At 45.7% G+C, this 17,247-nt stretch overlaps 1 protein-coding gene across 7 annotated transcripts in view; it reads right to left on the reverse strand.

Moving 5' to 3' along the window:
• Crag (DENN domain-containing protein Crag) overlaps window positions 1-17,247 on the reverse strand; it is a 134,260-nt gene that overhangs the window by 37,331 nt on the left and 79,682 nt on the right. For 6 of the 7 annotated variants that reach the window (XM_055076958.2, XM_055076962.2, XM_055076961.2 and 3 more), the window contains exons 30-33: window positions 13,930-14,137; window positions 5,760-5,811; window positions 3,299-3,551; window positions 2,195-2,349 (exon numbers count right to left, since the gene is read on the reverse strand). In XM_055076958.2, coding sequence (XP_054932933.1) covers window positions 2,195-2,349; window positions 3,299-3,551; window positions 5,760-5,811; window positions 13,930-14,137 — 668 coding nt within the window. The remainder of the gene's footprint in view (window positions 1-2,194; window positions 2,350-3,298; window positions 3,552-5,759; window positions 5,812-13,929; window positions 14,138-17,247) is intronic. The other variant, XM_055076959.2, reaches the window with a different exon arrangement.

Consider the following 17,247-nt stretch of genomic DNA (forward strand, 5'->3'; position numbering starts at 1 on the left):
GTCACATGTTTGCGCCCCCAAGAGATATTTCCACATATTGTAGCTACCGATGCACCAAAAGGCTATACACTGGTTCCCCGACGACCTTGTGTGAACGGACATTGTGTAAATTTCACGAAGTATGAGCTAAAACATGTCCAAATCATCCCGCAGCACGCGACAGCAATACTTTCAAGAAACGCCATGCCGGATCGCTCAAGCCGGAGAGGAGGAAAGGCTTGCCATGCACTCTTTCCTACTTGCACAATGAAAAGGGTTATAGAGAGTCGGGCATGCAGAATTTGGTGACAATGCAAGGCCCACCCAAGAAATCAAAGGTTGTCATTTTCATATGCACAGTCCTTTTTTTTTCTGCCATATGCATGTGCCTGCTGCTAATCTTGCGAGTTCTTTGTGTACACCAATTGCTGTCTACGGTGCAGGCAGCAGCTCACAACGCACTTTCAAAACTTTGAATATTTGGACACTTTCATGTTGCACTAATGATTAATAGCCTCTTGCTGCCTGGTGTCTTTCAAAGTAGAGTCAACAACCAATTTGCCAGACGCCTGATTTTTCAGACCTGCCTGATAATTCGGATGTCTTCATGGTACCGGTACATACCCCATAGAGCCAATGTATAAGAACATCTGAAATTTTGGACACTAAAACCGTTTGCCATATGGACTTTATGCCGTGACTACAGGTCCGAAACAGTATTAATTGAAGCCACCATCACCCCTATTTTGATTATCTCGCTACCCTAAACCAGTGCTCTCGCATGCCGATTTGCTGGCAGCTGTAGCCCCCAATGTGGCAACACTAGGCCTAGCTGTTTCGACATTTACTACCAAGAGTTCTGCTGTTTGGTGCCATGTCTTTCATGGAAAAAAATTCACCAATGATTACAATACTCCTTAATACAAAATATACGTCACGGCATCATCTTCACGCATGTCACAGCGCACCAGCCATCAACTCCAAGTTTCTCGTCCTCGAACACGAACTGTCACTTTTCAATCATCATTTTTTCCTCGAGCTGCCAAGGACTGGAACGACCTACCCATTAATGTCGCTACCATCACATGTCATTCACAATTTCTAGAAACTGTTGAAACCTGTATTTCAATGTAACACCTGCCTTTTCTTGTGTTCACATGTTAACCACCCCTTATGTAATACCCCGAATGGCGTCTTTAAGGTAATAAAATGAAATGAAATGAAATGAGCGCAGCTCTGTACACGTTTTCATTTCGCAATATATTGGCTGGTGCAGGCAACCTGCCTCGTGTGGCATGTTGCAAATGGAGCGAAGTGCAGCGCGACTACCTCACTAATCTGGAGATTGCAAGAGCCAGCGCGTGGGTGATGCATGAGCATGATTCATAACAGCCAACGCGCTACTCTGGCACCATCTTGTAGCCATCATTGCCACACTATGCTTTTCTTCTCACGCTTTCGCCATACCCTCCTCAACTTCCTGCCTCATGGTTCCTCTGCACCCTCCTCACCGCTTTCATTCTCCGCTGCACTCTTTGTTCACTTTCATTTTTTGCTGCGCTTGTTTGCTCGGTTACACCGAGATAGAACGAGGGACGCCGACGCTTGCCGCAGGAACGGCCGCCTAAGAGCTGTGCTTTAAAAATTCGTAGCTGTCAGCAATGACATCGCCTCCGCCACTGTCATCCTTTCCAATGGCTTAAAAGTGCGGAAAGCACAGCAAGGCTCAAACGTTGCATAACGCTGGTTCCCAAAAGTCAGCTTCGCCACAATACGGCGATGTTACGGGGCGAAGCATATGCAATGTTACGCGGTGAAGCATACGCAATGTATTGCGATGAAGCATACCAAGAGTGGAAAGAGGGTACTGTAACAGGACACAGTAGGTGAATCTTAACTACACTTGCATCCGCCATCTCCTGTCGCAGTACGAGCACTAATACGCCTAATAAGAATAAGAGTACTTGTACACCTTCATAGTTATTTCTGATGTGCTTGTGGCAAGTTGAGCCCTTGGGAGCAGTAAGAGGCATGCATTAATTTTTTTGACTGCGCGATGTTTTTTATGTTTTCGCGGCCCCTAGAGAGTCTGAAAAATTGGACATTGGCTGCGCTTGATCCCTGTCGCGTTCCGTATCCATCGCAATGTAACCCTGTGTTCGGCAGTGGAATGCTACAGTCAGTGAGTCACCACAACAGAGACGATGATGCTCACCACCATGAGGCTCTCGTTGGCAGCCGCCAAAGGGATGTCAACGGGCGCTGACAACGCACGACTAGTTGGACTAGCCAGGTATGAAGTTCCTGCCTGGCCCGGTGGGCTGCCCAGAGGAGACTCAGGACATGAGTCACCCACCCTTGGACCATCTGCTGCAATCAAATCAAATCAAATCAAATCAAATCATGAAACTTAAAGCCCCAAATTAATGCACAGGCTACTAGAGAGAGACACTGTAGTGGGGGTCCAGATTAACTTTGACCACCTGGTGTGCTTTGACGTACGCCTAAATCTAAGTACAGGAACACTTCTGCATTCTGCCACCACCAGAAAGTGGCTGCCAAAGCCAGTAACCAAACCTGCAACCTCAAGCTCAATACCCAATAAGCCACAAACCAGCATGCAGGTCAAACCAGCACTGTGTTGCACAAATATGGCTTAATATTTGGCACAAATCGATGTAAAGATAAAAGAAACTCTGCACCACAAATATGCAATACTAAAGGTAGTAGGGAACAATGATCTTGCATGAAAACATATGTAAAGGACAGCAAGAAGGACCTTGAACCATTACCCGAACTTTTATGTGTACTAATTTCAGCATGTTGGCACTGTTAAAATGGAACATGTCAAAGGTAGGTACAAAGCCTCACACCTTAGAGGCATATGAGGCATTACAATCTTTTACCTTCATTATATACTTAATGAGAAAAAAAATAAAAAATCTTCTGGTGCTCTCTACTTTAGCTTTTTGCTATAAGTAATTCCAGCATGGTGTGCTTTAATGCATCAAAAATGAATTGAAGACATCCTAGAAGAGATGCAGCTATTAAGTGAGTCTATTTGAACCTTCATGTTCGCAGACTTCTAACATGTATTGAAAGAAAATAAAAAGAAAAATTAACTGCTCTGTATGACTGTTGCACAGGTACTACATGGCAGAGAGAAAAAAACATACATTTTCATTAAGTTAAGAAAGCCAACCACATCGTTACTGTCGATGACACACCCTCCTTCTCAAAAGCACGGTCACTCCATCTGTGCCCCTAGGTCATCCAGAACATGAATGTGAAGAAATAGACCACACCCAAACACACACACCTGCATCCGGGCTCTCTTCAAGCAGCAGGAAGCCATCATTGCCACTGTCTATACTGTCTGGCCTGCTGGCATGGAAGTCACCAGCCCTAGTGTCGGGTGTGACAGCGCGCCCTGTCGTGGCCTCAGGACTGAGCTCTTTGGCCAGTGGACTGCGCTCGGGGCTGAGACGAGAGGACAAGCCGGTAGCACTGGGCAGGCTCTCCATGGAAGGTGCCAGACTGCCACCTACTGGGGAGTCCTCCACCCTATAGTCCTGTCAAACAGATTTCAAATGAAGCCAAATACAAACACTGATTGCTAGAACAAATATCAGAGACATTTCTAGTGCGATATTCGACATATAGGAGAGCACTTGAATGCACTAACTACAGCTGGACTTCACTATAACGAACATGTACATATATAACAAAGTATTGGCTATAAGGGAAATATTTTTGTTTGAGATGAGACTTCATTATAACAAGGTTCTACTACATTTACACATGTCAGGCATGCAGCCTCCCAACACCAAAGTTCTTTAAAAATAAGAAATAAGAATTCATCTACAGACACTTGAATCCACACATGCACCACAGTCACTTCCAAGTGTGACACAACCACTGCTGCTATAGCGAGAGAGGGCCCTGTACATTCATGAGAAGACCCTTCACACGAACAACATGACGCTGCAGCAGGTATGGATCTCAAACGCATAGCATCAGCAGTACCCGTCATTTTACACTGTTACAAACAGCTGAACAGTATGGACAACACCGAGGATGGCCTTCTTTGGGAGGGGTTCAATGAGGTGAGCTAAATAACCACCTAATGTGGAATCAATGGTGGTGGTGAAAGTGACGAAGAGTGTTACATAAATGTTTGCCTAATGAATTAGAAATCATCAGCGGTAAAGCATAAAGTGTAGCATGCATGGTACAGATTACAATGTTGAAAGGTTACCATAAGTCCGGCTCAGGTAAGGCTCGCACCCTGTGGAGTTTTAAAAAATGATATAGACATGGGTCTTACAAGTGTAAATGCAGTATTCTATGCATCTTCAACCACAAAATATTGGCGGTTTCGCCGAAGCATAGACAGCGATAGCAATGTTTATCAGTGCACCTGAGCCCGTTGGCCAGTGTTCTAACAATGTCCTAATAGTGCAACCCAACACACGAAGTAACCGCTGCCGTGAGGTAACTGATGCTGCATAACAGCACCCTAGCATCTCACATAACCAGGTGTCTCACAAAGCTGGCAGGATGAGGGGTGCCGTTAGCAATATTTTAGGCAACACACATCGGTGCACAAGATCGACTCAACGACAAAACGTTGGTGTTTGTAACTTCAAATTTACTGTCCACTCAGACCACTGTAAGCACCACGGTGTGGTATTCACATAGCTGCTCAGCAGGGATGCTAGTGTTTGCGTGCACAAAACTTATGCCAGCAGTGGAAGGCAAAACGCTTCACTTGTTTTTACAACGAAACGTACTGCAGGTCTTTTGCATTTCCAAATACCTTCTCACCCTATATGCATGTGCCACTGATGTACAAGGGCAAATCAGAAAGTCTTTGCCCCCCCCCCCCCCTCCCCCCCTTTTTTTGCCGTATTTTAGCTGTAAATGTGAACTCAACATATCCATTCCCAGCGGTACCTTTCTTGGACTGGCCCAGCCTTATCTGCCGGTAGCTCCACAACACAGCACTGGTGTCAGTTGTTGAAAATGACGGTTGTGCTTCACACATCCATGGTGTACGAGCAATGAAGTGTGATTCGATTTATGTAGAGCAAGGGACAATCGCCCATCGAAATCCATAGGAAAATGCAGCCCACATATGGGGAAAGGTGGCTCGCTTTGACAAGTGTGAGGTGCTGGCATTGTGTGTTCACAAAAGGCCATGAAGACTTGCATGACAATGAGTGTTCAGGGAGGCCACGTGCGTCGCTGACTGACGACAACAACTGGGAGAGTCTGGTTTAATGTGGCTATTCTCCATAACAATGTGAGGACACATGTAGCAATCAGAACCGCTGACAAGCTTGGTCATTTCACTAGGAGAGTCTGGACCACCCACCATACAGTCCAAACCTTGCCCCAAGTGATTTCCGTTTTCGGACCGCTGAAGAATTTCCTCGCAGGACAGCGATTCACATGCTACGATGAAACCAAGACAGCAATCCGACAGTGGTTCCACAGTCAGCTGGACGAATTATACCACAGGGGCATCTCAAACTTATTGCTGCAATGGTACAAATGTCTGAACCAGTGTGGGGACTATGTGGAAAAATAGTGTAAGGTACGTAGAATAGTATGTATATTTGTAATTACCTGTATGTACATATTTGGGCTAATAAAGAACAGGGGCAAAGACTTTCTGATTCGTCCTCATACTATTGATAATAACAGCCAGGCGGCAGCAGCACAAACATGCCTCAAGTGTCCGAATAATTGCTATCACAATAAAATTGAGCACTTACCTTGATGCTCACAGTAAGAAGCGGAACGACTGTCCCATTGCAGAAGTAGCACCTGAAAAAAAAATTTGCAGGTAATCACTAAGACAGTAACTATAGAATGACTACTTTGACTTTTTTATTGCTCAGCAGCTTGCACATTTGATTTACCCATCAATACACAGCAGTATCTGCCTCCACCCCAAACACTTTTTTCCCTGCAACTTCTTACAGTAGTACCGTTAAATCTAGTATAACGAACTTTAACATTTTTGATGTAACAAAATATTTAACTTTTAATAATTTCTTGTCCATAGAACATGTATTTAGAGCATTCCAGCACTAGTAACTAAACTGAACTCTGACACTGCACACATTCAGGGATGGTGCGATAAAAATAAAGTACAAATAAACCTTCTAAATAAAAATTCATTCTTTTCAGCTCTGGCCAACATCTCATAAGTAGTATACCTGCTGTATTAATTGGGCAGTGTCATATTAAAGCAAGTGATTATGCCACATACTTGAGAATCAAATTAGAACGCAATCTTAAATTCCATCACCTTATTGCATGCATAAAAAAGAAAACGGCTTACGACATGCAAGCCCTCATCAGAGCATGTTCCTATTTTAACTCTAACACACTATTGTCACACTATTGGTGCCCCCTCCCTACTTCTCCCGTCATTCTAGTGTGGCTGTAGCTGTGCATGGCTGAGCTCATACACAGCTCCTGTGCCGTTTTAGAAGTAATCTGCCACTTGGTCCAAAAGCGGGCATGCCGAGATGGCGTGGCATCATGTGTGTTGTATTCTAACATCTTTAGTACTGGAGGTACATAATCTCGAGTTTTGGAGATGCGTTGAAGCAAAAGGCAGGCAATGCATTCGCTCCTCACTGCCACTCTTTATGATAGTGTCGTCCCACTGTGGGCGACGCTATCAGACGCAGGGGCAGAGTGGATGTGAAAGCATGGCTATCTTCGCTTTTTGCTTCATACCGCTGATGTGAAGATATCGTCAACATGGCATGAAACCAGATCTTTCGTTGCCAGCTCTTAAATTCAACAAAGTGAATTCTTTTCGTCATTTAAATTTGCTTTTACTGTCCGATAATCCGTAAAATTCTGCGGTCCTTTCCATGTAAGAAATATCTATCGGCGATTGTACTTATTTGCATAAAAGGATGAATATCAATATAACGAAATTTCGATATAGTAATGAAGCCAATCCACCTTTTGCGATGCCGCATTGCGCATGCGCAGCACCCCAGCGGCTGAAGACCGAAGCGATTTGGCAGGCGCACAGCCGGACTCGACTCTCTCCTCCGAGTGAGTCCGGCTGTGGCAGGCGCTGCAGTAGTCAGTTGAATAGGGAAAAAGCTGTTTCTCTTAGACTCTTACAGACTGGCATATATCCATGTCTGGCCGTTCTACGCAAAGTTTACACCAACGTATACTGCAACGACGCCTGCTTGTTCTGCGGGCAGACCTCCAGTCTAGCACACATGCTTTGGGAGTGCAGGTCAAAATACCCCAAGTTCGGCAAGGAGGAGTGGGACTCGCCTCTGCGTAGCCCTGCTCTAGACAAGCAAATCCTGGCTGTCCGGCGTGCCCGTGACCGGGCCAGTGGGCTAGACCTGCTGGTCCCGATGTGGGACTAGCCGGGTGCCTAACGAGTTCGTGCCCTCGCCAGACTCTATGGCCAGATCTCCAATAAAGTTATTTCACTCACTGGTCAGCCTCACCATTCTCGCTGCCGCGTTCACGGAACGCCTTTTCAACATTAGCATCATTGAAATTTGACGCGATGCCAATGTCGTGTCCCTTATGGCTGCACCTCCCGTGACCATCCCAGCAGAACAGAGCAGTTTTTCCTATTTCCATCATTAAAACGCGATCGACAGCGCCGTAAGCCTAGATTAGAGCTGTGAAGTGGCAAGATGTGCAAGGGCGTCCATGGCAGCCGTCAGCAGCATCTCGGCTGTGCGGGAAGCACTTTGTGACAGGCATGTATTAGCACATGTAGTTTGCCTCTCTGTTTTTGTCGTTACTGAGTCATACGGATAATCTCGACAAAGACGCAAATATATATATGTTTGAGCTAACGAAACAAATGATATATGAAATTGCGCGAGCTGGTTGAGTGAAACACAAAGTGTGTTCTTGTTTTCTTTTTTTCTTTTTTTGCTATCGTCTATGTGCGGCCGCCGCTAGAACGCCGTCATTTCGCAACCTCACACCGTGCACACTTACAGTTTTATAAACGCTCAGCAGACACTCGTGATGTCGGCGTAGTTATCTGTCGGAGCCAAGTGTGCCTGCACTGTCAGGCTGACATGGGAAACAGCGTGCACTGTGGAAGTAGCTGATGGCACTACTACCGTATTTATTCGCGTATAACCCGCACCAAAATGTGAAAAAACGCGTTTAAACGCGGGTTATCTGCGAATTTTTTCCTTGGGAGGGGGGGGGGGGGGGGGGTCGGCTTCACCGCAATGTGCGGCGGCCTCCCCGTGTAGTCCGCCATCCCCATCGTCATCGACGCTTGTCAAGCCGATGAAGGGCTATGGTGGCTAGAACCATAGAAGGGCCCTATGAAGGGCCAACGAAAGGCCAGCATTGTTGAGCCTCGCGTTAGGCGCTATTTAGTGTACTTACCCCAGTTTGCACTGTTTGCCTGCTTTGTTTTGGCATCATGAGTGCGACTCGACGGCAGTGTTTCACAGCGAAAGAGAAGCTAAAGATTATAGCCGCTGCCGAAGAAATCGGCAACAGAGCTGCTGCAAGACAGCATGACGTCGACGAGTCGTGCATTCGCGACTGGAGGAAGAAAAAAGAGAGTCTCGAAGCAACGAACCGGGACAGGCGAGCGTTTCGGGGTCCGAAGACTGGCGCATACCCCCACCTCGAGACGCAGCTTGCGAAGTTCATTGAGGAGCAGAGAAGTCGTGGCCACGCTGTTTCGACTGAGATGGCGCAAATGGAAGCCCTGAAGTTGGCCCGGGAATTGAACATTCCACGTGAGTTTCGTGCAAGCCGTGGATGGCTTCAGCGCTTCATGCGAAGACATGGATTTTCTATGCGGCGGCGAACAACCATGTGCCAGCGGCTTCCTGAAGCCTACGAGGAAAAGTTGTTGAACTTTCAACGATATGTGATCGCACTTCGGAAGGAGCACAGCTATTTGCTGTCTCAGGTGGGAAATGCTGATCAAACACCTGTGTACTTTGAGATGCCGATGGACACGACCATGGAAAAAAAGGGCTCCAAATCAGTCAGCGTGCTGACCGGCGGAAATGCCAAGCTGCGCTGCACAGTCATGCTATGCGCTTTGGCTGACGGCACGAAACTGCGCCCGTATGTCATTTTCAAACGCAAGACGCTACCTAGCATTCCACTGCCCCCAGGAATCGTTGTGCGTGCGGAAGAAAATTCGTGGATGAGCAGTGGCCTAGTCGGTGACTGGCTTCGAGTAATCTGGGAGCGAAGACCAAGTGCCTTGCTGGCACGCCGGTCGATGCTCGTACTAGATTCCTTCAGAGGCCACTGCACTGATGCGGTGAAGGCTCGCCTTGCCGAGACCAGCACCGACCTCGTCATAATACCTGGCGGCATGACGTCCATGCTACAGCCACTCGACGTGTGCCTGAACAAGCCGTTCAAGGCACACGTGAAGCGGCTGTATGCCCAGTGGATGGCCGACGGCATTTACGCCCTCACACCGACGGGACGCGTGCGAAGGCCTGATATTCCATTGCTGTGCCAGTGGATCGTGGATGCGTGGAAAGCGATACCGGCCGATTTGGTGCGGAAAAGCTTTAAAAAATGTGCGATCAGTAATAGTTTGGATGGTTCCGAGGACGACTACGTCTTTGAGAGTGGCGATGAAGCCTCGGATGGCAGTAGTGAGAGCGGCGACGATTAAGAATCGGATAACCAGTGACGTGGTGGCGGTCGTTTGAATAAATGTTCTGAAAACGAAATGATCACTGAGTGTGAGTTGCATCTTTCTAGCGCTCATTTTTTTTTTCAGGTAAACGTGCGGGTTATACGCGAGTTTTTTTTTTTTTTTTTTTTCCGCCGAGTTCAAAGTTAGGGGTGCGGGTTATACGCAGGGGCGGGTTATACGCGGGTAAATACGGTAGTTAGCAATCGTTGCCAGTTGTCATTTAGCCATTCTTGTCGGCACTAAGTAATATTTACTTGCAGAAGGCTTATGTTCGTTTAGCAAATCGTGATGTAGTACGGTATGTACTAAGGCTCATTTTTCCGTGTGGCATCTTCTGGAGTAGAGTGGCGAATCTTATTGTGTAACTGACACATTTCAGGGGCCCCTTTGCTGTCATCCAGACATCTAGACTGCATACTGACGCTGTTTGTGTATGCAGACCAGTTCAAAAATAAAAATAAAGAATGCGGTCGACCGCTATGTTCATACTGCGGTGCATTCTACGAGGAAGACAGGCGCCCCACAAACAGGAGGTATCACCTATTCTGGGCATTCTGACAATTTTCTGGCATTTTTGTAGATATACACACACTTTATGAGGGTAAATAACGCATGCAAATTGGAATTCTGTTGGCCTCCCCACTGCCCCTGTATGCACGTATGCCTGGCTCTATGGCACACCATAAAGCAAGACATGCAGTGGTGAAATGTGACGTTTGCCACAAGAACTAGACCTCATGCCCTATTCGAGTCATGCGTTTTTGTGCGTGCTCATACTTCTTTATCACTTATTCACTTTACGCCACAAGTGCAGCAGTTTTACGTCAAGGAGAAGCTTGTAAATCGTTGCCGAAGCACTTCTTCCAGCCATTCGTCACGCTGAAGAAAACTCCGGGTACAAAGCATTCACCAGTGGGTTCCATGGCTAGCTGACGATGACAAAATATGACGGCGTGTACACGTTGCTTCGGTCTTGCCTCACACACTGCTTGTTTTGCCACGAGTCTTGCGTGGGGCGGCTGTCACGGCGCGCAGCGGTGCCTGCCAAATTGTTTCTCGTGGCCACCGCACGATGTTGCCGCAATGAATCGCAACAAAAGGTATTGGAAATCTAGAAATTTCTTTATATCAATTTTAACCTGTAGTGACAAGTAGCACTGAGAAATTATTATCAATGAAAATAACAATGTAACTGAAATTGATCATTTAACTTATGGTGTTACTGTTGGTCACATTTATACATTACATTGATTATGCTCATAAATTGCATTATACTGACGTAATGCAACAAGTACCCAATTTGTGGGACCTCAGTGTTTTCTGTCACTGTAATACCGAAACAAGGCATGTGCTTTGTTACACCCATACGTTATGGTTTTTCCATTATACAATGATAGACACCGCCCCTGTTCCATTGTACCAAGTCTTTTGACATTTTGTCTGGCCTCACCACAGATGACTGCCTATTTCTTATCTATTCTGGATGAAACAGGCAAGCAATGCATCCAAAAGTGCTATTAAAACTGAATCCAATGAAATGCCCTCTCTGTGTGAGATTTTAGTACAAACAATGCAGTGGTTTAGCCAAAAGTCTTATACTCCTGGTGCAACTACTTTTTCTAACATCAAGTATACATATAATTCAGTAATGTATTAAAACCAATGCAATTCTGCTGAAAATTCTGTCTAGAATCAAATGTCAATCAAGTGAAAATGCTTTGACATATGGCATCATTGTGCAACTTACGAGAAGGATCATTTTAAGTCAATGGCCGATTTTTCCAGATGCCCGATTTTGCAGACATCCCCAATAATTCAGACAGCTTCGTGGCAAAAACGAGGCATAGAAGAACGTCGGAAATTTCGGGCACAAGGACCCTTCACCGCCCGATTTTCCTGACTTTTTGCTGTGACCGAAGGTCCGATATGGCATTAATCAAAACCACTGCCATTTTGATTATCTCGCTGCCTTGAACCGGTGCTCTCGCAGGCAGATCCGCTGATAGGCACTCCGCAATGCAGTTTGGCTGTATATGTCGTATCGCCTAGCAGTGGTGGTGAGCACCTGCGAGTAGGTCCTCAGCGCCACTTCACCATTGCCCATACGGTGCTCAGGCCTGCCTGAAAGCCTCCTTTACCAATTTTTTAATGCACTCACCATGGCCTCTTGGCAGCTCCTCCATGAGAAGTGTGAACAAAAAGAACAAGTGCAGATACTGCTGCGTTAAGCGTTGTCACAACCACAAAGGGGATGTCGGCATCAAATTGTACCACATCCCTTCAAAACTGTGGGAAACAACCCAGTGGCTGAAGTGGATCGTCGTGGCTGGACGTGTCAAGTAAGTGTTGCATTTGCGAATTTCTATTAAACAAATGAAGTCGTAACCCCCCCCCCCCTAAAAAAAAAAAAGAACAAGCAGGCAGCATCTGAAAAAACGCACAATAAAGCATGAAAACGTGTGAACTTTAGATAGTTGTTCAGCACGTCTCGCTCCGGAACAAAAGCGCAGTGGTTCTTGTGTATCAAATCTAGCTTCGTAAGAGCTCCGTGCTGAAGCTTTGTACGCGTTGTGCCTTTTATTGTGCATTAATAAGCCAACTCATTTCTGCGCCAGGATCAAGATGCGACTGCTGGAACCGGGCTCATTCAGGCTGATGTTTTCTCATGCTTAGAACAACAGAACTAGGGCTGGAGTGCACTGCAGCACAAGATGAGTATATTCGCAAATTAGCATTTCTCTTGCGCACACTAGCACACATTTGTTCAGTTTTCGTGTTGTTTAGTCTCAGCTGATTGCTCTCTATTATGTTTCAACGGTGATGACCTCTCACATTGGAGCCCAAATGACAACACCAGAATATGGTCGAGGCCCTTTGTCAACGGAGAAAAAAGCACTTACCTGCCAACTCACCAAAACCTCTAAATTTGTAAGGTGCAAAGCACGCTCCAAGTAATGAAGCTACAAATGGCAGTTGAAAAACATCTACAGCCGTGTTGGCTCACTTAAATGAAATAAATTATTTGTTAACTTACTTTGAGGTCGACTTCGTAAGCATGTTCACTTTGTTATGACAAACACTTCACAACCAGTGGTGGTTGCTTAGTGGCTATGGTCTTGGGCTGCTAAGCACGAGGTCGCGGGATCAAGTCACAGCCATGGCGGCCGCATTTCAATGGGGGCGAAATTCAAAAAACACTCATGTACTTGGATATGGGCGCACGTTACATAACCCCAGGTGGTCCATATTATTCCAGAGTCACCACTATGGCGCACCTCACAATGAGATCATAATGGTTATTTAATTTAAGCACTTCACTGCAATGTCCGTGCTGTTTACTTCTTTGACACAATATTCATAGTTGTAGCCATACAGTGGTGCCCTTTCTCGAGCGTCGGTGGTCGAAAATGTGCCTCAGTGTTTTCGATTGCCTTAAAACGACCGATGCATTTCAGATGAGCGCCACAAAAGCATGCCTTCGCAAAATTGGCCAGCGCACATCAAGCCACCATCCTTCTCAGCTCACCCTCATACATTTTTCCACACATCCACTGCAAACAGTACAAGAGGTGGGGTCTCATTACACTTGGACTTTATCTAAGCTTCTTCTGGCACATGTTGTTGCCCACTGATGGAGGAAAGTAAAGACTTCAATGCATGCCCAGTGACGGTTTTGGTTTCATTTGCTGTACTGCGCAATTGACTGGGTGTTATAGTTAAAGGGGTTCTTCTTAGTTTGAACTTCCTTTTATTCAAATAAGCTTCCCATACCCTTGGAGTTCAGACTGATTAGATTCTACAGTAATTGCAAAGCACCAGTGGTTATGCACTGAATTACTGTTCAACCAAACAGCCAAGTGGTATGTTGAGCAAGACATGGTCACAAAATTAAGAGGCTTGAACAATATAATTGTAAGAAGTAAATTTTAGACTAAAAGGTATTAGGACTTTATGGTAAAATTAATATTCAACAGAAGATATTGATCAATGCATGGCGTTTAACATTTCAAGGCAACACATAGGCTATAGGAGACACCGTAGTGGGGGGCACCAGAATAATTTTGGCCATGTCAGGTTCTTTAATGTGCACCTAAATCTAAGTACACAAGCGTTATTGCATTCGTCCCAATTGGAACCCGGCTGCTGTGGCTGGAAATTAATCCCATGTTCTTGTGCTCAGCAGCAGAATGCCATAGCCACTGAGCCACTGTAATGGCTAACAGAAGGTATTCAACAACACTTGCCTAGTGTTGAGGTTTGAGTCATCTGCTGTCCAGCCGTCCATAATCTCCTCGTCGTACAGAAGGGATCTACACGTGTTGCACTGGGAGCAAGAAGTAATGGACACTTCTAGCGCCACACGGCTGGTACTGCCACCGGTTACAGTCGGTACAACCGCCTCAGTAGGTTCCATGGGACGTAGCAGTGAAGATCCAGCACCAAGGGTGCCACCTGTTGTAATGGTAGAATACATAGGGTGTGTTCCAATTCATTCCAGCTAGCAAATCTGTCTCTAGCTTGACATATAAGCAAAGAGCTTCTTTTCTGTACAATAGAATGTAAGCGTACCTAGACACTGTTAATTTGCTGGCATCAATTTATTTCAACGCATTTGCATTTTTTGGATACTTCACACTCTCTCCGGAGTGTCTGTCTGTTCGTCCGTTTATCCGCCTGTCTGTCTATCTATCTGTGCTTGTATGTTTGTAACTAACTGTTTTCCCACCTGCACGGGTCACTGGGTAGTCCATGGTTGAATGTTTAACGCATCGAGCTGCTGTGCTGAGGTAACAGGGTTCAAAACCTACCATTTGACCAAGTTGGGTCACTGAGTACGTGCCAATGTATACATATGTGCCACTCTTGAACGAGCCTTTTTCACGGCGACACTGTAGATGCGGGGCTCAGCAGGCAACTCTCCGAGGCCAACTTGGAGCACTGGGTATGTACCACTCGGTCCATGCTGGTTTTCAATTAACCTTTGTAACGGAGCAAGGGATCCCCCCACTCTGAACTAGTCGCCTCACCATGCCGGGTCGCCCGGAGGGAAATTTCTCGGGTGCTCTCGCCATTCAAATATTATTAATAAAGATGTTTTACTCTCTCTCTCAATTAACCTCTTTGATGCCGACTTCAGTCACAGGGAATGTGCCAGTAGGTGTGCGCTGCTGTTCAATGAACGTCTTTGATGCCAACTTTGGTAACGAGGTATGAGCCACAGAGAATGTGCCACTCTACAATGATGAAAAAGATCCCTTAAATTTCTTTTGTGCTGAGCAGGAGGGAGCCAACATCACAAGAGTTCCTCAACGACAGCAACCCGATGCATTAGTAGGCTGTGCCACAGATGCACTGGGTATGTGATGCTTTCAATGAATGCCTTTAACGCCAACGCTTCATCGAGCTGCACCATAAATGCACTGCGTATGTGTCGCTCTTCAATGAACCTCTCGCCAAGTTGGGTCACTGAGTATGTGGCACTGGGTGTGCGGGAAGTGAGGGAACAATTCTTGGCATTCCCAGTCACCGTCCCGCCACACTTTTCGTCTTGGAGGCCACACGTGGACTTCTTGGTAGTGCCACCAGATGGCGCAGCATGTCCAGAAAGAAGAGTGAGAGAGTAACTCAGTTGCCGCATGACATGTTTCTCAGCATTCGCATGCACCGCGGCAAATGCTGAGAATGCTGAGAATGTCATCCAATTCGGAGGCCACAATACAGGCTTTGTGGTGACGACACTAGATGGTTTTGAGTGCTCCTAGTGAAACGAGAAAGAGGAGTTATGCTGCAGTAAACGCCACGTACATAACTCGTTTTGTTGGTGGCAATACGTTGTGTCGCCATATTGATTCAATGCTAATGCATTACTGTCGGCAGTCATTGTGAGATTTCTGCCGAAATTTTTTTTCTGCTAAGGTAAACCAAGAGGTTGCGAGTTACTTTTCCGAATACTTGTATCATTGAAAAGTCTCTTATATGTATCACATCTTAAGGTGTGCTACTGCTTAATCGATTTCATAATAAATGACTGGCCAACGCCTACAGCTTGGCTAGTAGTGCACATTACTTTTTGAAAAATGTGCTTTCCCAATAGTGGTGAGTCTTGCCTGAATGGCACTAATGCTAAAGATTGACACCTAGGTTACATCATGAGCTTTGAATGTAATTGTGAACCTAGCTTAGCGGCGCTTGCTTGACTCCACTTCATCCCCCAAGTGCCCCTTTGCATCACCTGTCTGTATAGCCTGCTCAGTGGACAGCAAAGCAGCCCAAATCTTCACAGACTTTCTTTTCTAAGTATGAATTGGAACAGGACTCAACTCAATGTGCAACTGTCTGACAAAGATGTCAAAGTAGCAGCCTATGCTCCGAACTGAAATGCACCTTTAATAACTGATGAGATATCTGTAACTCCTATAGGTTGCACTCAAATTAGGTAATATAATTACAGCTTGTCCATAGACAGTCAACAAATGTTAATTACTATGTGTGTCTCAAAGAGGGACAGATATTTAGGGCTGAGTCAAGTCTTCCAAGATAAGTACCTATATTTATTTAATAAAACAGGGCAATGTATAGTCACTTCTCGTCAAACAACAAAGAGATTGTAAAAATGACCAGCTTTTGCAGTATGTATTTGCGATGTAGGAACATTATACTGCAAGTTCACAAAACATAGTTGAATGCCTTTATAATTAAGTGCTTGGGGCCTCCAAAATTGTTCGTTATAGAGGTAATTTCATTGTAGAGGCGCTTGTACTTAGACAATAGTGCAGCAAAAACAACCTGTTTACTCACAAGACACATGCCCAAATATAAATATTACTACACAAATATCACTGTGAGTGAACTAGGTCTGCATATGGGGACCGTGCAACACCTACAGGTGGCATAACAATTCAGTGCGCCAGCACCACAAATGGCCACTTCAGTTCCCACCCGCATGCTACGAACTGCCGTCTCTCCGTCTGCTACACCAGCATTGCATGGAAGTGCATGTGCACAATGGCAACAGGCGTGATAAAACGAATAGGTTTCAAGAAAGTTAACAGTGCAGTATTTTTTAGGGCCTCAAACAAAGAGAAGGTAGATAAATTATACCGAAGCAATCATGTTTTCGACATGACAGAAGAAAGCGCGGACATGCAACTGAGTGTTTTGAAAGGGCGATATGTGCAATAGGCCAATGTAAACCTGGAGGCATATGCCGTCACAATAGAGGTTAGTATGCATTCTTATTTTTCCTGCTTATTAGTGAGTAAATGATTACACTTGCGTCCAACATGTGGTGTAGCGTGATCTTAAAAGTATTTGACATCTGAGTGCGATAGGTGCAAGTAAAACGTATGACCTCCGAACAGTGTTGCGATTAATGATGCTGTAGCAGTTGCGCAAAGTTTTCTGTGCTGTAGTTTAGTTCCATTTGTAAACGTTGCTCGGGCGACGCGAGTGCTTAAGTGATACAGGTGAAGGATGCTGTTTCTGATTTTCTGTTTTGGTCTCGGCCTGGCCCCATTAAGCGTCATCTGTGCCTGCCCAACGGATTCGACACACATCTGGAC

This window comes from Dermacentor andersoni, chromosome 2 (assembly GCF_023375885.2).
Source record: "Dermacentor andersoni chromosome 2, qqDerAnde1_hic_scaffold, whole genome shotgun sequence".
NCBI classification, from domain to species: Eukaryota; Metazoa; Arthropoda; class Arachnida; order Ixodida; family Ixodidae; genus Dermacentor; species Dermacentor andersoni.